Source organism: Cebus imitator, unplaced genomic scaffold (genome assembly GCF_001604975.1).
Source record: "Cebus imitator isolate Cc_AM_T3 unplaced genomic scaffold, Cebus_imitator-1.0 Scaffold24, whole genome shotgun sequence".
Classification (NCBI taxonomy): Eukaryota; Metazoa; Chordata; class Mammalia; order Primates; family Cebidae; genus Cebus; species Cebus imitator.
In genome coordinates, this window is record NW_016107339.1 from 11716316 (window position 1) to 11738490 (window position 22175).

The 22175-nt window shown below is 58.2% G+C and overlaps 1 protein-coding gene across 1 annotated transcript; it reads left to right on the forward strand.

The window, feature by feature from the left end:
- The first annotated feature begins 1375 nt into the window (after nt 1–1375).
- On the forward strand, nt 1376–21270 carry SPDEF (SAM pointed domain containing ETS transcription factor). The gene is made up of 6 exons (XM_017522284.2): nt 1376–1787; nt 13330–13794; nt 16451–16648; nt 18029–18076; nt 18201–18347; nt 20600–21270. Exons 2-6 carry the CDS (start codon nt 13359–13361, stop codon nt 20776–20778), a joined length of 1008 nt encoding a protein of 335 aa, XP_017377773.1. The 5' UTR covers nt 1376–1787; nt 13330–13358; the 3' UTR covers nt 20779–21270.
- Nucleotides 21271–22175: the final 905 nt, after the last annotated feature.

Genomic DNA, 22175 nt, shown 5'->3' on the forward strand with positions numbered 1-22175 from the left:
GCGTGCAGTAGGTGCCTGTTAAGCAGTGGCCGTTATTATTAATGCATCAGCATGCTGTGATATAAACTAGGCTTCTGTAAGAGTGGGGAGGGGGGCCTGGCCGGCAGAGAAGCAGGCACAGAAACGCACTCTGGGGGAAGGAGGTCCACCTGGAAAAGTAGGGTATCTTTCTTTACTGACCCTGGAGGGCTGGGCCACTGGCTTAGGAGTGGTCGGCCGGGCGTACCTTTTCAGGACCTTACCTCCCCTTCCTCCGCCCCTCCTACCCCTGCCTTCTCTGGAGAATGACTGATAACTGATCCTCACCAGCGTGCCAGTAACGATAACAGCCAAGTACAGGGCTCCCTGGGGTGCAGAGCGAAGCCTTATGTTGGAGAACATGGGTGTTGGTGAAGGTGAGGGGCGAGTTCTAAAGGCCTCGGGAGCCGCCTGCAGCTCCAGGATACTCACACTGTCGCGGTTACACAATGACTTCTGAAACAAGAGGAGAATCAGCGTTATCTAGAACTTTCTCCCCTGACAGAACTTTCTCCCCTGACAGAATGGAGGTAGCAGGTACCTGAAGCCCTTCTGAGATGTTTTGGAGAAAGGAAGGCCCAGCCTCCAGGGACCACCCTCCAGGGCAGGACAAAGAGGAAGCCAAAAGCTGGACTCTGTGGCCCCCGTGGGCTCATGGAGGGAGAGAGGCTGGGGCGGTAGGCGCTTGGTGGTGGGTACCCTTGTCCTGTGTGATGTCCCTGCCGTCACCCTTTGGGGCTGTGGGAGGGCAAGTTGCTGCTGGCTGGTCCCCACTGCAGGCCTGGGAAGGCGAGCTAGGAGTCCTTCCTCACCGCCACTGCATGACAGGCCTGCATGAGGCCCCTGTGGGACACAGAGAACACCATTCCCACCAGGTGGCGATTGGCCCACAAGCCTCAGGACCCCTCCCCAGGATTCTCTGATGCACTCTCCATCCCTGGCCTGGGTATCCAGACAGCACCTCCTCCAGGAAGCCCTCACTGATTTCCCTGGCTGATGCCCACCCTCAGTGCCCCCACAGCCCTCCATCAGGGCATGGGTGGCTCTGGATCTCCACTGCTGCTCACCTGTCTGTCCCTGGCCCTCAGCTGATCCATCTTACAACCCCAGCCCTGCTCCCACTCCATGCATCTCCTGTGCCTTGCATGTAATGTGAGCTCAGTAGCTATACAGCAAGCAGTGAATGAGTGAATGAGCGAGTGAATGAATGAGTCCCCTGGCTGTCAGGGCTTGGATCCCCAAGCAAGTGGGGGAGGCCTGCAAGGGTTAACCGGGAGCCTGCCTGTGGTCTGAGGTAAGCAAGGAGTGTATTTGTTCAGGTAAATAAGGAAGGATTACTTATAATGGGAAATCGGGCCCTGGCCAGCTCTTCATCTCGCGGCTGTCTGACTTCCTCCCAGCACATTCCTGCACTCTGCTGCGTCCACACTGCCCCGCAGACCCAGTCCCCCAAGCCTGCTGCCACCCCCCTGCAAGCCCCTCAGGTTGGGCCTTGCCACAGTGCCAGCAGGTAGCCCTGGGCTGGGGGTAGGGGACTCCCTACAGGCACACAGCCCTGAGACCTCAGAGAGCCACCCGTTGAGGGTGGCCAGGCCCCCAGTAGCCAACGCGAGTGCTGCCTCTGCCACCAGGCCTGCTGGCCTCTGGTTCTGCTGGGCCCCCAGATGCCTGGCTGAGACACGCCAGTGGCCCCAGCTGCCCACACCTCTTCCTGGCCTCCGAAGTTGGTACTGCAGCAGACAGCTCCCTGGGCACCAGGCAGCTAACAGGTGAGTCTGATGGGAGGTGCAGGTACCCTGGCCTGGGGACTTTCCCTGCCAGCTGTGGGGTGGGCGACTGCAGGCAGGACTTGGAGGGGGGCGCACTTTGCCAACTAGAGCTCACCTCCCAGTCATCAGTGACCCTGTGACCTGGGTCCCTTTACCCTCAGAATTCCCTGCCCCCCTCCTCATGCTGCCCAGACCGCCTCCCTGGGGCCAACTCCAGATGCTGGGTGAGCCCCCTTGCCTGGCAAGGCCTGGGGTACCCCACACTGAGCCCAGCCTACCCAGCCTGAGGGAGGGGAGGCCGATGTGCAGGTGCAGAGCCCCTGGCCCTGAGACCCGGCCAGTTCTGCTTGGCTAGCAAAACACAAGTGGCTTTGCAGCTGCTGCCAGCCCAGCTGTTCTGCCAGGAGAAGGGTCTCCCTGGTGTCGGGTCACCAGAGGGCAGGGGATCGCTGGAACCTGGTGGATCAGGGCTGGAGCCAAGGCTGGGTCCAGGTCGGGGCAGGGGAGACAGGTCCAGAGTGCAGGAGCTGGGCTGGGCAGGGGTCGCCACAGGAGCCAGGGGTCTGTGGTCACTTCCGAGCACACCCTCTGAGCCCTTGGACACCGGGAGAAGCTGAGGGCCTTGGGTCCGGGTCTTGGCACACAAGGAAAGCAGCATTAGTGGTCCCTGGAAGGTGCTCATTTCCAAAATTTGTCAGATTCCTGCAGTGGGGAGACAGGAAGTGGGGGGTGGGATGACAGTGTGGGAAGCTGAAGGACCTGGGTGACTGGGTGCCCCTGAGGCTGGCCACAGTGTGTGTGTGTGCTGTGTGCGTGTGTGTGTGTGTGTGTGTGCGTGCGTGTGTGTGCGTGCATGTGTGTGTGTGTGTGCGTGCATGTGTGTGTGTGTGTGTGTGTTGGGGATGGACAGGCCCAGATCCCCCACCTCACCTATCATGATTCTGAGGCCACCCAGCAGCCCACACCCAGGCCCCAAGCCGCAAGTAGCCTGCGTCCTTTATGATGGCCATGGGCTTTCTCCTCCTCCTCGGCCAGGGCTGGGACTCACCTCATTTCCTGCCCCAGCCTCCCCAATAAAGCTGCATCTCCCCATCACCAGCTGCTCAGCTGAGTAACAAAGCAAACAGGCGTCCAGGCTGCCCCAGGCCCAAGCTGGTGAGCAGGGATGCAGAGGAGACGCCCCACCAGATAGGTAGGCTCAGGCCATGGCTCAATCAGGCCAGTTGGGCTGAGCTTCCCCCCACCCACCCGCAAGAGGGACCAGAGCCAAGGACCCCCAACTTGGAGTCCCACCACCCCAACTCACAGACAAATGGTGGGGGGCATCCTCAGAGCTCCCAGGGAGGTGGGGCTGTGGAGGACGTGGTCTTACTGGGTAGGGGACCACCCTCCGCTTTGAGAGCCTGAGAGTGCACGTATAAACATTTCCTCTGAGCGAGGCCCCGGGCATGCAGAGCCGAAATCTACCAGACTTGTTTATTGCACACTATCAGTTATAAACACTTCGGTTTTCACAAGGATCTTCTGAATTAGACAGGGCTTCTCCGTCAACCAAGTCCAAGGGCATAGGCTGCACTCAGTAGGTGCTCAATCAATGCTCAGAAGATGTGATGCTGGTGGAAGTGCAAAGACTGGGACCCACTTTTCACCACCGAGGTGGTTGCAAGTATAAAGTGAATAGCCCTGAAACAATCAGAGCAGTTTTGTGCTAAGTGACTCGATGCCGCGGAGTGTAACCTGGGGAAGTTAATTCAGGCAGACAGGGGGACAGAGACCCTCTAGGTGGAGGGCAAGAAGGAATGGGCGAGGTCCCGCTGTGTGGGACCGTGGCGGGTCACTTTTCCTCACTGCACTTGCAACATCTTGTCTGTGAGACGAGAGGGTTAGACAAGGCTGTTGTCTATTAACGCAGGCTTCATGGAGGAGACGACCTGAGCGGGCTTTGAAGACGGTGTAGGAGTCGGATTTGCCAGCCTGTCTCCTGGTCTGGGGTGGGGGAAGTGGGAGGGGCAGGAATTCTTGGTTCTGGCTCCTCCTAGAGGGCTGGGAGGGTGGGTGACGCCTGCAGCTGCCTGGACTGGGCTAGAGAACAGGACAGGGCCCCGGCCTCCCTCACCGCCATCCTCAGCTCCCCCAGACTCCACCCGCTACCTGCCGTCTCTGCCTGCTTCTTCCTTTGCTCCCTCTCTCCTTTCTCTTCTCTAGCTGATCCCCTCACCTGCTCCCAGGGCCCCCCTCACACAGGCATGCTCAGCCCATCATAAATGCTTTCCATTCACCCTCCGTCTCAACCTCCACAACCCTTTAAGACATGCTCTTGGCAGCCCATTTAACAGACAGGACAGCTGAGTCTCAGGGGGCGGAGTCACTGGCCCCAGCCGCAGAGCTAGAGAGCAGAGCGTCAGGGATCAAACCTGGTCTGGGACCCTCCCCTGGTCCCCACCCCCACCCCATTCATGCCCCACCCTGTGCCCCCAGCCAAGCGAGTGGCCTGTCAGGTGGAACAACTCTTCCCAAAGCAAACTTTGCACAAGCCGAGTTGCCCTGGGCTCTTCCTGACATTTAGCGCCAGGCTCCTTCTCTTGGCTACTTTGCATGTTTTCAGCCTGGGAGGCGCCCCCTGCCAGATTCTGCTCTCCCACCTCTCAGTGGCTGGGGTGGGGACATGGAGGGGGGCCTCCAGGCTTGGGGAGGGTCAGGCTTATCCTTCCTCCCCAGCTGGGGACCTTAGTGTGACTCTGCTGGGGGTCGGATGGGACCAAGGCCTCCCCGGGATTATGACAGGCAGTGAGGTATCTCTGAGCACCACCAGGACCATGGCCCCCTCCTCCTCCCTCCAGCTCCGGCACAGGGGAGAGGTGGCTGGAGGGACTGCCCAGGCTGGGGCTCCAGCACCTGAGACTGGTTGGGGGGCAAGGCCCAGGCCTCTTTGCTCCTGGGGTAGCAAGTTGCCCTGAGGACTGCTGGGACCTAGCTCCTTCTGCCCGGCCCACCCTCTGTGCCAGGACATAAGGGGGATGTGTCTCTGCTGACACGTCACAGGTGGGAACGGCCCTGATAACCCCAATAACCCGCTCCTGCACATCTTAACCTTGTAGGAAGCAATGTCTATTCTTAGCCTCCAGGACAGATCTTTCTGAACTTTTCTCATCTGTGATGTTGGAGTCCTTCGCTTTGTTCTAACACCCCTTTCCTAGCTTGGAGGTGTGCCCCAGGGCCTGGGGGTCAGGGCTCAGGTAGGATTTTCCCCTCAGCTCATCAAGATTTTACAGATCAGCAACCAGGTGTGAGGGGGGCCTCTGCCTTCCTGGCCTGTGCTGGGTCTGGAGGGGGCCGCAGAAACAGATAAAGACAGCGGTAACCACTGTGGACACACACCTCTTGGGAGATGGGAAGGCTTTTCACATCGCCGTGCTGCCTGGTGACTTCAAAACCCAGAGGCACAGCTGTCTTTATGAGTCCCCCATTTCACTGCTGAAGAGGCTGAGGCTGAGATCAGCCAGGGTGCCATAGGCAGGAGGGGCAGCGCTCCGGGGACATCCCTGTGTTCTCATGCCCTCAGCAACTCGGCGGCCTGGCTGGGCAGGGCCGAGGAGAGCTACCCAGGAAACCTCACGGCCCCTGTCCTGTGGCAGGTTGGGAAGTGTGGTGTATACAGGGCTGGAGGAGAGCAGAGAAGAGGGAAGGTGCTGTGGCCGTCCTTCAAGGAGTGTACGTGCGACGTGGGTGTGAGGACGAGAGTGTTCCAGAGGGGCAGCCATGTGACCTGGGCCACATCACAAAGCTGGGATGTGTGTGCAGTTGGCGGGGCCATGGCAGCCTTGGTGGGGCAAAGAGGCCTGACTGGGGCACTGAGAAGTGAAATATATTTACACACACATGGGCTCAACCAGGGCTGAGGGAAGATGTGAATGACGGTTTCTGGAAAGTCCTGAAAGTTGAGAGGAATTGTACTTGCGATGGTAGGAAACCGGGTTATCTCCCATCAGCGCAACTAACTGCAAGCCTCAAGCTTGTCTGGGGTGGGGTCCCTCCTGGCTGGAGGAGGCAGGGAGGTGCTGCTGCTGGGGAGGGAGCCAGGCCTGACGGGCAGCTCATGAGGTGCAAGACAGCCTGAAGCCGGCTCTGCTTCTTTAGAAGGGTGGGCCAAGTCTTTCAGAGCCTCTAGACACCAACTCTAGGGACAGTGGGGGACACCCAGCCACACTCCTCATCCTGCCAAAAGTGTCAGCTGTGAATGGAGTACGCCTCTGTTTACAAGGAAGCCCCAGGTGTCCCCTTCTGCATCTCCACCATCCTTTAAGTCCCCAAAGCCAGGCTGACAGCAAGATGAGGGTCCTGGGTCATAGCATCCAGACAGTGCCCGGGCTGGAAAAGTCCTCAGAGATGCCCTGCCCTACAGAGCAGGAGACTGAGGGGCAGGGCCTCACCCAGCATCTCCTACAGAGGAACAGGCAGGGCATGAACTGCATCTCCCAAAGCTGAGGCCTCTAGTTCTTGCAGCTCACATCCCCCATCAGAGCAAACTCAGCTACGATGGCCCACCTGGGGCTGCGGTGGGCCTCTGTACCTCCAGGCTGTGGGCACCTGTGCCACCCACACCCCACCAAGGTGACCACTGTGGGGCTGGGTTGGCAGATGGCCTGAGGGGAGGCAAAAGGGATGGTCAGCAGGGGCCACCTTAGGAGCTGGAAGGCTTGGGGTCTGCCAGCACCAGCAGAAAGGAGGGTGGAGCCGCGTCTTGAGTTCGGGTCACTGCTCGCTCACGCACCAACGGGCGCCCTGTAGCAGGCCACAGCGCCCTTTTCCGTCAAGTGGGAATAATGGTGGCTGCCCCAGCTGGGAGAGCCTGGCGAAGCAGTCCATTCAGTGTGACCTTCCTCTTGTCCCAGAAAGCGCTGGAAGTGGTGTCAGTGAGGGTGTGAGTGGACACCCGGGCTGCCCAGGCAGCGGCGCACGGAGGAGACTTCGCTGATGCGGACGTGTTCCTGCTGCCTGTGGGAACTGTGGGAAGAGCAAAACACACTGAGCTCCCCTGGCTTCCTGTGCCCCATCCTCCCGCTATGTGGCCCGGCCCCAGCTTCACCCACCTTCCGCCCCACAAAACCACATCCCCTCCCCTGTACTTTCCCCACAGACCCCAGCTCCTGGGCACCAGTTAGCTCCCCGAGGTGAACCTCACACAGAACAGCTCCTGCAGAAGTTAGGGGGACAGGTGGCCTGGATGGGTCTGTGCCCGGAGGAGGTGGGGAAAGCCAGGGGGTCTAGAAGAAACCCACCTCCTCCACTCTCACGCTGAGTCCAGACAGTGAGGTCTCACTCTGCCACCTTGCTGCTCTCCTGAGCCTACCTCCCTTCTTCTGCCCTTGGACACCCTGGGGAACCAGGTGCTTGGAGATGGCCACCATGGGGTGCTTGAGAGAGCGCAGGAGCTGCCGACCCAGAGGTGGCAGCCTGGGCCCCCCTTCCTGGGCAGTGGGGTGGGCTGTCCAGTGGGCAGAGGTGGTACTCTGGGCAGTGAAGGGCGGGCCATCCGGAAGGGTCTGGTGCTTCCTTTGGATCTAGCTAGTTTGAAGAGCAATCTGACGGGCAAGGCTGCTGCGAAGTCCTCCCCATGGGAGAGCTGGAGGAGCAGAGAAGGGGTGGGAGGAATGGCAGGGGAGGGAGGGGCTGGGGCCCTGAGGGGATGGGGCAGGGCAGGGGTCCGGGGGTTCAGAGAAGCTGGACATGCTGCTGCTTCTGCTCCTGGTCAGCGGCCTTGGCTGGAGCTTCCTGCGGCCCTGGTAGCCCTGCTCCTCTCCATGGTGCTGCCCACTCTGCACGGCTCCTGGCCAAGTCCTGGTCCCACCGCCACAGCCCCCTGACTTCAGCCCATTTAAGGGGGCCCAGGGGCTTGGATGGATGGAGAGAGGAGCTGACAGCCATCTCAGTAGGCCATGGTGGGGGGCGGGGGGAGCAGGGAAGCCAGAGGAGGTCTGTTCCCCATCACTCCTCCTGGAGTGAGGCCAGCAGAGGGCTGAGCAGCAGGGCCAAGTGGCCATGTCTGTCACTCCCTTAGAGCTCTTCTCAATGGGGACTGAAGCCGGGGTCCTGGGCACTGGGAGGGCTGGGTCTCAGGATTGAGGTGGGGGTGAGGGTACATTCACCCCACACCACCATCCCCCCAGGAGGTGGGGGCTGAGAGTCCCGACCAAGCAGGATGTGGAAGACAGGCTCCAACCCCACAGTGACCTGGGACCTTAGCAAAGGCCCCCCAGGTGACTCTGTTCCCGGAAACTGTGGTTCGGGAGCTGTCAGGGAGGGCATCTTTTGCTGGTGCCAGTTGGGGTGTGGGAGTGAAAACCTGGGAGGCAAAGGGTTCCAGGGGCACATTCCTGGCCCGAGAGGTGAGAGTAGGCAGGGTGGTGGCAGGAAACACTGCGCCAAATCTCCAATTTTGGATCCCTCTGCTGTCTTTCGTTAACCTTCCTTCCCGGGGGAATGGGAGGCACTGAGAGAAGGGGCCGAGGTGGCCAACCCCCCGGCTGCCACCCCACCAATCCCATCCTGCCTCTGGGACTTGGCCTCTACCAGCTGTTACCAAACTTTCTTTGTCTGGAGTGGGATCCGGGGCCTCTGGAGCGGGAGGGAGCCAGGACACGCCGAGCCTTAATCCAGACACGTGGCTTAATCCAGAAGAGATCAACTCGAGGTTTGGGAGCTGGAGGCATCACTCAGGAGACGGCAGCCCCTGGGGCTGGCAGGCCAGGGCTCTAGGAATGCCAGGATCTGCCCTCTGAGAAACCTGGACATGGCAGACGCCCGGCTCATCCCAGGACCCTCAGCCTACGGAGCAGTGGCCTGAGTGTCAGGAGGCCTCTCGTCTGGCCCTGGCTGTGCTGTGTGACTGTGAGCACCTCCCTGCCACTCCTTGAGCCTCAGCTTTCCCAGTGCACATGTGTTCCCCCCGGGCGGATCGTCACCTGCGGATTTCATCCTGGGCTGAATTGCATGGCACAGATGAGGAGAGCCTGGGAGCACAGGAGGGAGCTGTTAGGGAGGGCTCCCTATGGGAGGAGGGCTTTGGGATGAATTGTGATGAGGAGGAAAGGGCATCCTAGAAAATAGCCATGCTGTGCCCACAGCACAGGGCGGGTATGAAGTGGCGTTCTCATTAGAGCTTGAATTTGTGGTCACTGTGTCAAGCCCTAGTTCCGGCCCAGGTCCTGCCGCTAATATGCACATGAATCCCTTCCCCACTCATCGTTCCCATCTATGAAACGATCACGTAATATATGGCCCCTTCCAGCTCTGTTGACCTGGGCTAGGTAGGAGGTGGGCTCAGAGGTGGGCACCAGGCATTGGGATGGGGCAGGGAAGGCAATGGGGAGCCATGGAAGATTCTCGAGCACAGAAATGAAAGGGTGCTGCAGGGAAATGAACAGTGGGGTGGAATGAACAGCCAAGAGGTGGGGACACAGTTCAGAGCATCAAGGAGCCCGGTCAGGAGGTGGGCAGATCCCCTAGGAAGATGGGACTGGCCAGAGCATGAGCCTCAGAGAGAATGTGGTCCAGTGAGCAGAGCCCGCGCCTGGCCAGGAAGAACCCCGGGCAGGCTGCATAGCCTCCCTGAGCCTCACTGTCCACATCTATGAAGCAGGGCTCTGGAGTCCACGTCACCCTGGCTGTGGGTAGGAGCGCGGGTGATGTGGGTGAAAGCCCTGGACGTGGCACTGGTGATCCCTGCCAGGGCATCATGGTGCTGTTCTCCCTTCTTCCCTCCCGAGGCCAGCCCCGAGCCTGGAGGAGATGCTGAGTTGCAGGTCGGGCACACCAGCCCTGACTCCCTGACCAGTAAGCCAAGCCCCCCTACTCCAGACCTGGCTGCCTGGGGACAGAGCAATCTGCGGAGAGTCGAACCTTTCCTCCAGACACACGGTTAACCATTAACTTATTTTTCATCAGGGAAGTGTTGGAGCTAGGACCAAGGCTTGGGGGGAAGATTCCTTGGCATTTAGATAGAGGGCAAGGGCAAGCTGGCATGTGGGCTGTAGAGGGGGAAGGAGCCTGAGCCAGGGGTCAGAAGACCTGGATTTGCAGATTTACCTTTTTACACCTTGACTTTCCCATTAGCAAAATAATGATGGGAATAAGACCTGGGCCGGATGAGGTAGCTCGTGCCTGTAATCCCAGCACTTTGGGACGCTGACGTGGGGGATTGCTTGAGCCCAGGAGCTTGAGACCAGCCTGGGCAACATAGTGAAACCGTGTCTCTACAACAGATTTAAAAAATTAGCCAGGCATGATGGCACACGCCTGTAGTCCCAGCTACTTGGGAGGCTGAAACAGGAGGATTACTTGAGCCCAGGAGGTCGAGGCTGCAGTGAACCGTGATCGTGACCCTGCACTCTAGCCTGGGCGACAGAGCGAGACCCTGTCTCAAAAAAAAAAAAAAAAAAAAAAAAAAAAAAAAGAATAAGACCTGTGCTGCCTTTCTCCTGGCAAGGGGACAGATGCGAGGGCTTCACACGCACTCAGCAAATGTGTCAAGGATGTGTCATTATATCCCTTCCTGACAAATACTGCCACTGCCCTGCCCATTCATCCCCACCGACCCCTCACGAAACCAAGCCCTGAAACGCAGCAGCTGCCTCCCGTCCTACCTGTGGCTGAGGCCAAGCAAACAGGAGGGCCACAAGGGAAGTGAGTTCTGCCTCTTGGAAAAGCTTTGGTCTCCCTGGCATGGTGCCCAGGGTGTTGGCAGAAACTGTCCTAACGTGGCAGGCATGGGGGCTCTGGGGATGTGGACCGGGCAGGAGGCAGGGAGGGGGTGATGGGGGGGACGGGGGCTGCAGGGGGGCTCCCCAGGGGTGGAGCCACCTAGTGGGTAGGGCATGGGCACTGGCCAGGGTGGGGCCCAGGGGCAGAGCGAGCTGTTGGCACTGCCTGAGTAAATAATGTGGGCCCACAGCACACACGAGTGTTTGCACAGAAGGACTTGAAATGATTCCAGGCCTGCCCTCTGTCCCCCACATCCCAGCCCCGCCTCAGTCTCTGCCTACCCCTCCCCACCCTGACCTTTCCTTCCTTGTCACTTAAAGGAGCCCTTGAATGGGAGAGTTGAATTCAAAGGGAACACTTTTCCCTCCTGCTGGCATTCTCTCCACCACGGTCAACTGCAGGGCTGCCATGTAACGCTGGGAAGCTTGGGCACTGCACAAGGAGGGTGGGCAGTGGGCGTTGAAATTCTCCCTGGGCTCCATTCGTCAAGCCGCACTATCCAGGGGGAAGTGGTGCCATTTTCTGAGTTGTGTGAAGATGAATGGGCTAGTTGTGGCCCTGTCGAACTGGAGGTGTCTTCCAAACTGGGTTCTTTCCTTTGTCCCACCTGCAGAGGCAGAGGCAAATGCCAGCTGCATACGGAGGCTGTGTGGGTCAGCCCCACAGTGTGACTGGAGTTGGACCAGGGAGACCCCTTACCTGCCCGCTGTCCCAGTGGCACCATAAATGCCACCGTTAGAGAGGATTTCAGTGTTTAAAGCACTGGCCGGTTGCCTGTAAAGCAGTGATCCTCAGATGTGAACATGCATGAGAATCACCCAAGAGGCCAGTTAAACCAGACTGCAGGGCCTCCCCCAGAGCTGCTGAGTCAGTGGCTCTGAAGTGCCTGAGAATCCAAGTTTCTCGCAAGCTCCCAGGAGGCGCTGGTTCTGCTGGCCAGGCACCGCATTCTGAGAACCACTGCTTGAGAATCTAAATAGCCCCGAGAAAGGACACCAATTAACTTGCCCTTAACAGGTTTATCTGCCCCTTTCCGCCTCTCTAACTGGTTCTCTGTACTATTGGAAGCATATAACTGTTGGTAATCTTCTGCCTCTGTCTTTATTTTTTTTATTTTTATTTTTTTTGAGATGGAGTCTCGCTCTGTCGCCTAGGCGGGAATGCAGCAGTGCAGTGGTGTGATCTCAGCTCACTGCAGCCGCCTCCAGGGTTCAAGCAATTCTCCTGCTTCAGCCTCCTGCCCAGCTAATTTTTGTATTTCTAGTAGAGACCAGGTTTCACCATGTTGGCCAGGCTGGTCTCAAACTCCTGACCTCAGGTGATCCACCCACCTCCGCCTCCCAAAGTGCTGGGATTACAGGTGTGAGCCACTGCGCCTGGCCTGTCTTAAGTTTCAGGCCCCTACATCACTGATATTCCAGAATATCCTGGGGTTTTTGGTCTTCTGCCCCTCTCCAGCCCCCTCCTCACCCAAACTGTGCACTCTAATGTGGGGTTCAGGGAAAAGGGCCTGGGCAAAACCGAGCCTGGGTGCCCCATGGGGAGCAGGGCCTCTGACTGTTTGTGTTGAGGCCAAATGGTTCCCCCTGGAGGGCGTTGGAGCAGAAGTGAGGAGCAGGTGCCTGAGTTGCTAAGGGTTTTTGATGTTCCCTGGAGTCCCGCCCCTTCTCACCACCACCCCGCTCTCCCCTAGAAGGCCTAGCTGTGGCACCGCCTCCAAGAGGATGTGCGCTCCTCCAGGCACAGGGGAAAGTAGAGGGTGTCGGGAGCTGGGAGGGGCCCTGGGGGCAGCACCATCCAAGGTAGGATAAGGGGAGGCGGGTACTATGCACCCAGCCCCGGGTGTGGGGAGACAAGCAAACCTGTGAGCTCTTGCTCAGTGGCTGCCTCAAGAGTTTACTTAGATCCCCCAGAGAGCCCTGTGGGAGGGCAAGGTCTGGCCAACTCCCCAGTGCGTGAGAGGGTCTCTACCCATCACCCACCTTGTTCCTCTCTTTTCTCCCCTGCTGGTGAAGATGATGGCCACCTTTAGGGTGGTGGCCTCTGCCTGCCACCTCTGCTCCTGTCCTTATCAAGGGCAGAAGAAAATCAAGCTTTGTGCCGGGCACGGTGGCGTGGGAGGCTGAGGTGGGAGGCTGAGGTGGGAGGAGCTCTGGGCTGTAGTGCACTATGCCGATCGGGCGTCGCACTAAGTTCGGCATCAATATGGTGACCTCCTGGGAGCGGGGGACCACCAGGTTGCCTAAGTAGGGGTGAACTGGCCCAGGTTGCAAACGGAGCAGGTCAAAACTCCCGTGCTGATCAGTAGTGGGATGGCGCCTGTGAATAGCCACTGCACTCCAACCTGGGCAACATAGCGAGACCCCGTCTCTAAAAAGAAAAGAAAAGGAAAGAAAAACAAACTTTGCTACAGCAGGAAAGATTTGGACATTGAGGGCTCCTTGTCCCCGCCTCAGTTTGCTCATCCGCCAAATGGGGCCAATTATGCCTTCCATTGTGAGGGCTGAATGAGGTCAGGAACCTCAGAAGGCCGTTTGAACACATTCCATGTGTGGAGCTTTGCGGCCCCCACCCAGCCTGGCTTCCCACTGCACCTTGCTGTCTTTCCCAGCCAGAAGGCCTGTCTGCCCAACCATGGCCTGGCTGCCCAATGACCCGGAAGACCCAGCTCTGTCCCAGGCCCAGCCCACTGTCCACAGGGCCCCTCATCCCCGTAACCAGCTTAGCGGCCCCCATGGGGATGGAGAAGCAGTCAGACCTGAGTCCTCTTTCATTTCCACAGACGCAGCCGCCGGCCTGAACAGCAGCGGCATGGGCAGCGCCAGCCCAGGTCTGAGCAGCGTGTCTCCCAGCCACCTCCTGCTGCCCCCCGATTCGGTGTCTCGGACAGGCTTGGAGAAGGTGGCAGCCGGGGCAGTGGGTCTCGAGAGACGGGACTGGAGCCCCAGTCCACCTGCCACGCCCGAGCAGGGCCTGTCTGCCTTCTACCTCTCCTACTTTGACATGCTGTGCCCTGACGACAGCAGCTGGGCAGCCAAGGCCCCTGGGGCCAGCAGTCGGGAGGAGCCGCCTGAGGAGCCTGAGCAGTGCCCAGTCATTGACAGCCAAGCCCCAGGGGGCAGCCTGGACTTGGGGCCGAGCGGGCTGGCGCTGGAGGAGCACTCGCTGGAGCAGGTGCAGTCCATGGTGGTGGGCGAGGTGCTCAAGGACATCGAGACGGCCTGCAAGTTGCTCAACATCACCGCAGGTGAGCCCTCTCCCCGTGCCCGCTTCCGTAAGAGGGGCTGCAGGCCACGTTGAGGTCGCTGGGGTGGGTGGGTTGGGGCACTGCTGGATGGACTCTGCCCACCTCTGCCCCCACCTCGGGTGGCTTCGGGGTTGCTGGCGCTTCTCCACAGTCAGCTGTGAGCCTGGACTGGGAGGGTTTCCACCCATCTCTGTGCCCCAACCATGCCAACCTACTGTCACCACTGGTAGGTGCTGGATGATACGAGTTCCAACTCTGTGTCCCCCATGTCCTCTTGGACTCCGCTCTCCCCTCATTCGCTCTGCTGCAGCCACACTGGCCTCTTTGTGGTTCCCACGACACTCACTAGGCTGCTGCTCCTTCAGCCTAGAGCGCTCTTCCCCCAAATATCTGCATGGCTGACTTCCTTCAGGTCTTGGCTCAGATGGCACCATCTGCATGAGGCCTTCTCTGACCCCTCCATTAAAATTGACATCCGTGAGCACAGGACATGGTAAAGAAAATAAACAAAAAATGAATAAAAAAAGAAGGAAGAAACGTTTCTGCCCACATCCCTGCCTCCTGTTCCCACCTGCTTCCTCTCAGGACATGCTGCACAGTATCTACTGATCTTGCTCACTCTCCGTGTCTGCCACTAGAATGTACACCCCATGAGGGCAGGGATTTTCATTTGTTTTGTTCATCACTCCATTTTCAGATCCTAGGATAGCACCTTGAATGTAACTGATGCTCAGTGTAAACAGTTGTTCAACAAACATTTCTTTTTTCTTCTTTTTGAGACAGGGTCTGGCTCTATCACCCAGGCTGGAGTGCAGTGGCATAATCTCAGCTCACTGCAACCTCCGCCTCTGGGTTCAAGCGATTCTCCTGCTTCAGCCTCCTCAGTAGCTGGGATTACAAGTGCCCACCACCACTCCTGGCTAATTTTTGTGCTTTTAGTAGAGATGGGGTTTCGCCATGTTGGCCAGGCTGGTCTTGAACTCCTGACTTCAGGCGATCCACCCGCCTCAGCCTCCCAAGTGCTGAGATTACAGGCGTTAGCTACCTCTCCTGGCCAACAAGCACTTCTTAGTATGCCAAGCTTTACTCTAGGACTGGGGAATTGAGTGGTGAACACAACACAAAGTCCCTATGTTCATAGGGCTGACATTATAGTGAGGGAAACAGACCATAGATACATAATGTGTCACTGGTCTGGTGACACATTTCTCTGTTTATCTCTATTGATGACACATATCTCTATTTTTTTTTTTCTTTCTCTTTTTTAAAGATGGGTTTCTCCATGATGGCCAGGCTGGTCTTGAACTCCTGACCTCAGGTGATCCACCCACCTCGGCCTCCCAAAGTGCTAGGATTACAGGCATGAGCCACCGCACCCAGCCTTAACATATCTCTATTTATGAGGAGGGAATCTCCCAGGGCGGGCATACATGTGTCTGTCAGTCAGACCTGGAAGGCGTGGTTACGGAGCTGATGCTGTGGGCGGCGGGGCTGCTGAGTCTCCAGTCCTCGGTCCTGCCATCCCCTCTCCAGCTTCAGGCAGGCCTGACCTATGTCCCTTGGTCTTTAGGCCCTGGCATCGCAGCGCCCAACTCTGTGCAGCTTTCTCTGGGAAGGAGGGGTCTTTACACATCCCTCAGGCCCAGCCCCTACCCCCAAAGCCTTCCGGTTGACATCTTTGGAAGCTGCTCCTGCCGATGCCACAGTCCTCCGGTTGCCCAATACCCGTGCCAGCCGACTCCAGGAGTTCTCCCACGGGCCTCCCCACCCACAGGGCCAGGGAGGGGAGGGCCCTGCTCCATGAACAATGGGAACAGAAACAAATGGCTTTGACCTCGGGGAGGAAAATGGGCTTATTAAGTGGGGGTGGCCCAGCCTGCAGGTCACCGAGCTGGGACACTGGCTGGACCACGGTGTTCACTGGGAGGCCCCATTGTGACCATGCTCACCAGCCTGGCCTCCACCTGTAGGCCTATCAGGCTTACCCCAGAGCAGCGCCCCAGGGAGACATCTAGGCCCTAGCCGGGGCTCCCCTCCTGGCCTCTGGGGCCTGTGGCTGCCCATGACCACCCTGTGCCCTGCCATTTACTTATTCAACACGTGCATGGGGCAGCTCCTGTGTGTCCAGGCCTTTATTCCGGTGAGGACCAGGGGATGGAGTGCCCTGTGCCTCAGTTTCCTCGTCTGTAAGATACAGGGGCTGGAGGGAATGGTGGGGTTCTAAGACTAATTCCCAGGTAGGTGTGTCGCTGGTTCCTTGAGGGGTTTGGGAAAGGCAAGAAGTACCTGAGGGAGAAGCCCAGGTGTTTCTGGTAGAATGTCACTGTCCCTCCAGGGCTGGGGCTCCCTCGAAAGGTCCTTTGGAGAGGTGGGGGGGATCGGGGAGGACCCAAGGCCTGGGTGAGGCAGGCAGTACAGATGCACCAGGTTACCCTACCCTGAACCAAGTTCAGTTTTTAGGGTCCTGGTTCCTTCCTGATGCCCCACTCTCTCCTTGGGTACCCACCTCCACAGGGGCCCTCACGGGCCTGTCCGGACCTGGGCTATCTCTACCCTAAGGAGCAGTTCCTGTGGGTGCCCCATCACAGAGGGGGGTGCCATATTTGGGGTGGTGCCCTCAGGCTGCCCCTGAGCTGAGGGGGTGCCTCTTGCCCAGATCCCGTGGACTGGAGCCCCGGCAACGTGCAGAAGTGGCTCCTGTGGACAGAGCACCAGTACCGTCTGCCCCCCGTGGGCAAGGCCTTCCAGGAGCTGGCGGGCAAGGAGCTGTGCGCCATGTCGGAGGAGCAGTTCCGCCAGCGCTCGCCCCTGGGCGGGGATGTGCTGCACGCGCACCTGGACATCTGGAAGTCAGGTAGGACGTGGCGTGGGTGGGAGCGGCTCCTCCCGGGCTCCAGTCAGGGACAGGATGCCGGCCAGGAGGTTGCCCTCTGCTGGGGCAGTAGCCCCTTGGCCCCTGCCTGGAGTCCACTCTGAATCTCAGCCCCAGTTGCCACTGCCTCCTGGATCCTGACCCACTCTGAGCCCAGGTCAAGGCCCCAGAGCTTTGGGACAGCACCTGGGAGGTCAAAAGGCAGAAGTCAGACTGTGAGGATGCAGGATGTCAGAGCTGGGGGCAACCGTGGACACTAGGAAGTCCTTTCCTTTTAAAATTTTGTTTTTCTTTGTTTTTTATTAGAGAAGTAATAAATGTGCATGTTATAAAATAGACCACAGTGAAAAGTAGCGTACCATGAATAGTGTCTCCCGCCCACTCCTGACCTCCGGCTTCCAACCCCCGCCCTAGAGGCAACCAGCTGCCAGTTTCTTGAGTATCTCTGCAGGGAAAGTCTGTGGATATTCAAGCACATATACATACATGCAGTTCTTTTTTTTTTTTTGACACCAACAGTAGCAGAGTGTCCCCTGCCCTGCACGCTCAGTATGTCTTGGGTATTGCCCCTGTCAGTCTGTATGCAGCAGCCCTGTTTGAATTTTAGTTTTTGTTTTTTAAGACAGGGTCTCAGTCTGTTGCCCAGGCTGGAGGGCAGTGGCGCAGTCACAGCTCACTGCAGCCTCGACTTCCCGGTTTCATTGGATCCTCCCACCCCAATCTCCCGAGTAGGCTGAGTCTACAGGTGCCACACCACGGCCTGCTAATTTTTTTATTTTTTGGTAGAGATGGGGTTCACCATGTTGGCCAGACTGGTCTCCAACTCCTGGACTTGAGCAGTCCACCCACCTTGGCATCCCGAAGTGCTGGGACTACAGGCGTGAGCCTCCACCCCCGGCCTGTGCTGTATTTCTAATGGCTGCGGGCCAGCCCCTGAGTGTCTAAATCATCTTGAGCTCATTGGGCACCGCCTGCTGCGTGCACAGGGCCGGATGCTTTGGAGGAGGTGGTGCCTGCTCCATGAGCCAAGGAGTGAGACACAGGACCCCCTGATATGACCCTGCCAGAGACAGTGCCCTGCCCCAGCCTAGGCAAGCCCCCATGTCAGATGTCCTCATCTGAGCAAGGTGATGCCTGCAAGGCCTCTACGGCCCCTCCCAGCTCTGAAACCCTGAATTTTCTTCCAGGAAGCAGCTCCTTGTCACCAGCTTGCCTCCCCAGGTTGGCAGGAGGCAGGAAGCCACAGGAGTAACCCCCAGCCACAGAGGGGCTCCCATAGCCCCACAGTCCCACCCAAGCGCCTCCCCTCCTCCACCCTCGGGGTCTCTCCTGGGTCCCCAACCCCCTCTCCTTGCCCTGCAGCGGCCTGGATGAAAGAACGGACTTCACCTGGGGCGATTCACTACTTCGGTGAGCCAGGCAGGGGCAGGGAGGGGTTGGAGGTGGGGGCTCAGGTGGGGTGGAGGGCCGGCTGCCACTGAAGCAGGGGCTGGCCTCCCCTTCGCACTCACCGCCACCCTCCCCGGCCACGCAGCCTCGACCATTGAGGAGAGCTGGACCGACAGCGAGGTGGACTCGTCGTGCTCTGGGCAGCCCATCCACCTGTGGCAGTTCCTCAAGGAGCTGCTGCTCAAGCCCCACAGCTACGGCCGCTTCATCAGGTGGCTCAACAAGGAGAAGGGTGAGCGGGGTGCCCAAGGGGCGCGGCAGGAGCAGCGAGCATGGAGGCCGGTGGGGGCTCCCGCCGGGCACTGTGCGTGGGGGCGGGGGCAGGGCGGAGAGGTGAAGCTGATTCCCACCTGACCCACCTGTCCTGGATGCCAAATACGCTGCTCTCATGGGACGGCCCTGGGGATCTGTGTGCAATTTGTGTCCATATCTGTCTCCCGCCAGACCCTGTCCTGCTTAGGAGCTTTAGTACGGCACAGAGCCTGAAAGCTTCTGCTGGGGATGGGACAGTCTTTGCCCTCAAAACATCATAGCTTCACCGGGGGACGAATGACTTCCAGCAAGAAATAGAATTTGAGCCACGTTTGCTATATTAAGTTTTCTAGCTGGGCACAGTGGTTCACACTTTAGTCCTCACTACTCAGGAGGCTGAGGTGGGAGGATCCTGTGAGCCCCGGAGTTTGAAGCTGTATGGAGCTGTGATCTCACCTCTGTACTCCAGCCTGGGTGACAGCGTGAGACCCTGTCTGTAAGAAAAAATGTTGGGCCGGGTGGTGGCGCACGCCTGTAATTCCAGCACTTTGGGAGACCAAGGCGGGTGGATCGCCTGAGGTAAGGAGTTTGAGACCAGACTGACCAACATGGTGAAACCTCATCTCTAGTAAATACAAAAAGCTAGCCAGGTGTGGTGGCAGGTGCCTGTAATCCCAGCTACTTGGGAGGCTGAGGCAGGAGAATCACCTGAACCAGGAAGGCAGAGGTTGCAGTGAGCTGAGATCGAGCCATTGCACTCCAGCCTGGGCAACAAGAACAAAAACTCTGTCTCAAAAAAAAAAAAAAAAGAAAGAAAAGAGAAAGTTTAAAAGCAGGTGAACTTAATTTTAAGAATACATTTATTTAATCCAATATTATAAATTATTCAGACTTCAACATATAATTAATATAGAACTTATTAATGAGGTATCTTCCTAAGCCTTAGAAATCTAGTGTGTATTTTACACTTCCAACACATTTCATTTCGAATTCAGCCACATTTCATGGCTTGAGAGCCATATGTGGCTGGTGGCTTACTACCCTGGAGAGTGCAGGGCTTGAGGAGTGTGTGTGTGCAAGTATGCCCGTGTGCGGGCGCGTGTGTGTTTAGAGAGAGGCTCAGAGCCGAGAAACCTGCCGTAGGTGCTGTGGGAGCCCGGACCTCCGCCGTCTCCGCTGTAAAATGGACTGGATTCATCCATCCAACAAACCTTCAGCCAGCAACTGCTCTGGTTCCACACTTGCTCAGCAGACATTTACGGAGGGCTAGGTCCAGGAGGACTCATGGAGGAGGAAGAGGAGGAGGAGGAGTCAGTTAGGTGGGGGTGGTGGCGAAGATGCACCTGTGCACGGTGGTGGCCCTGGGTGTGTATTTGAGACAGTGCGAGCCAGTCTGGGCACAGTCCCATGGTGGAGTTCTAGGGAGGGGGTTCGGGGAGAACTGGTGGTCTGCGAAGTCTCCCTGGAGAAGGGATGCTGGCCTGGGCCTGGGCTGGAGGGTTTATTAATAGAATGAAAGTTGAGGTTGTGAACAATGGAATAACTTGTCCCAAGTAAGCGCTTTCTGTAACAGCTCAATAACGCATGGTAGTCACGTAACTCCCTCTCACAGACAGAAAAAGGAGCCTCAGGTTTTGAAGGTGGCCAATGGCAGAGCCAGGACTCAAGTCCAGTTGGCTGAGCTCCAAGTCCACTCTCTCTCCACCATCTCGTATTAATTAATCCTGCCAGAAAGGGCTGCGCAGGCCGAACTGCCTGAGAATAGCAAAGAGGTCATTTCAGGCTTGGGAACTACAGAGACACCTGTAGGGGGGGAAGGGTGCTTTTGCTCAGTGAGCCGTGGGCACTGCCAGGAGCCACACAGGACTCTGGATCAGGGCATGCAAACCCCACACGGAGCAGGGGCTGGCAAGGGCCAGGCCCACAGGGCCCCAGGAAACCCATTAAGGTACACAGGCTCGCCTGCGCCAGGAGGTTTGTGACTCCAGAGTATTCTCTGCCATTCACTGGGGCCTGCAGCACCTGCTTTGCACACGTCTCTTTAACCCCCACTGCAGATACACCATGCAAGTAGGCATTCCGGTCCCCACAGCCCATCCCGCCCGAGCAGAGGGAGGCCTCCGCACGGGGTCCCTTGGTTCACCTTGAGGCGGACCTGGTGGCCTGCGTCTTTCTCCTTCCTGCCACCTCACTCATACCGCTGGCTCTCTTGGGGCCCTCCTGCTCTCCCAGGCATCTTCAAAATTGAGGACTCAGCCCAGGTGGCCCGGCTGTGGGGCATCCGCAAGAACCGTCCTGCCATGAACTATGACAAGCTGAGCCGCTCCATCCGCCAGTATTACAAGAAGGGCATCATCCGGAAGCCAGACATCTCCCAGCGCCTTGTCTACCAGTTCGTGCACCCCATCTGATGCCTGGCCTAGTGGCTGGCCCAGGGCCTGAAACCCGCCCTTAGGGGCCTTCCTCCTGCCTGCCCTGCCCCAGCCAGGCCCTGCACTGGGGGAAGATGGGCAGTCTGCTCTGCTGCTCTGACCTCCCAGAGCCCAAAGTGAGGGAGGGGCGCCCCACTGCTCCCTGGGGAAAAGTGGGCCCTCTGGGGTCTACGGGACCCCTGGGCAGGAGTGCTGCTCTCCTGGAGGACAGAGGAACCAGGGCTACTGTCAGTGTTCACTGCTCACCAACAAAGGACCCTCACCTGCCTCTGACCCCAGCATTCCCAGAGCAGAGCCTCAGAAGGGCAGGGACTCCTCGAAGGCCACAGGCGGTTCAGGGCTCTCTCTGCTCCATCGTCCTGCCTCCCATTCTGCACCACACCCGGCATGGTGCAGGGAGGTGTTTGCACCCCTGAGTTGGGGAGGCAGGAGTGCCCCTGGGAATGGATAATAAAGATACTAGAGAACTGACATGTCCCCAGTGTCTGTGCAGTGAATGGCACAGCCCCGAGGCCATCAATGGTCAAACGTGGTTGTGGTCACAGGGCCTGGAGTAGCCAAGGGAGGCTTTCTGGAGGAGGTGGCTGTGGACTGAGCCTAAAGGGAAAGGGATAATTGATTGGTAGATGCTTCTGGGAGAGGGATAGTGAGTCTTCAAAGGCAACGAGGGAAGGAGGGACTAGAACAGCCACCTTGTCTTGCCTATCCCATTCTGGGCTGAGAGGCAGGCGGCAGGGCCAGCGCTAAAGCAGGTCCACGTGCAGGACCGGAGCGGGGAAAGCATCTTCCGCATCCGTTTGCTGTGTTGTAGAGCAGGGCTTTGTGCCTGGGTGGGCCGGAGGCCCACGGCCCTTGTCTCTGCTCGGCCATCTAAGGGAGCTGGAGTTGTGGGGAGGAGGTCACTTCAGTCCCCTCACGGGACACTGGCTTTGCAGCTAACAGGGTGGAAGAGAGGTTGCTTGGCTTCCATTTCTGTTTCAAGGCCTCAGCAGTGCCACCTGTGAAGCTGTGAGCTCCCGTGAGTGGGTGTGAGACCCCCCGTGCATGATGGGAAGAGGGGATGCATCAGTGTCTGTGGGCATGCTGGGGGTGACCAGGACCTACCACCCACTGTCCTGGGCAAAGCAACTCATTCAACTTCCTCATACTTCCCTCACATTTGTCACCTGGCTCAGTGTCCTGATGGTCTACTGTGTGCTAGGCGCTTTGTCATTCATCTTCCCAACAAAACTATGAGGTAGGGGCTACACTCCATTTTGCAGATGATAAAACTGAGACTCAGAGTGGCTAAGTGACTTGCTGATGGTCACACAGCTGATCAGCAGAATAACTCATGCCCATCTCTCCCCAAGGATAGGGCTCTCTGCTCCTCTGGC

Excerpts from the sequence above, each read along its gene's own strand:
- SPDEF (XM_017522284.2), top strand. The coding sequence starts at position 13,359 with ATGGGCAGCGCCAGCCCAGGTCTGAGCAGCGTGTCTCCCAGCCACCTC. Across the intron at positions 13,795-16,450 it reads GTTGCTCAACATCACCGCAG|ATCCCGTGGACTGGAGCCCC; the intron begins GTGAGCCCTCTC and ends CCTCTTGCCCAG. Across the intron at positions 18,077-18,200 it reads TGGGGCGATTCACTACTTCG|CCTCGACCATTGAGGAGAGC; the intron begins GTGAGCCAGGCA and ends CCGGCCACGCAG.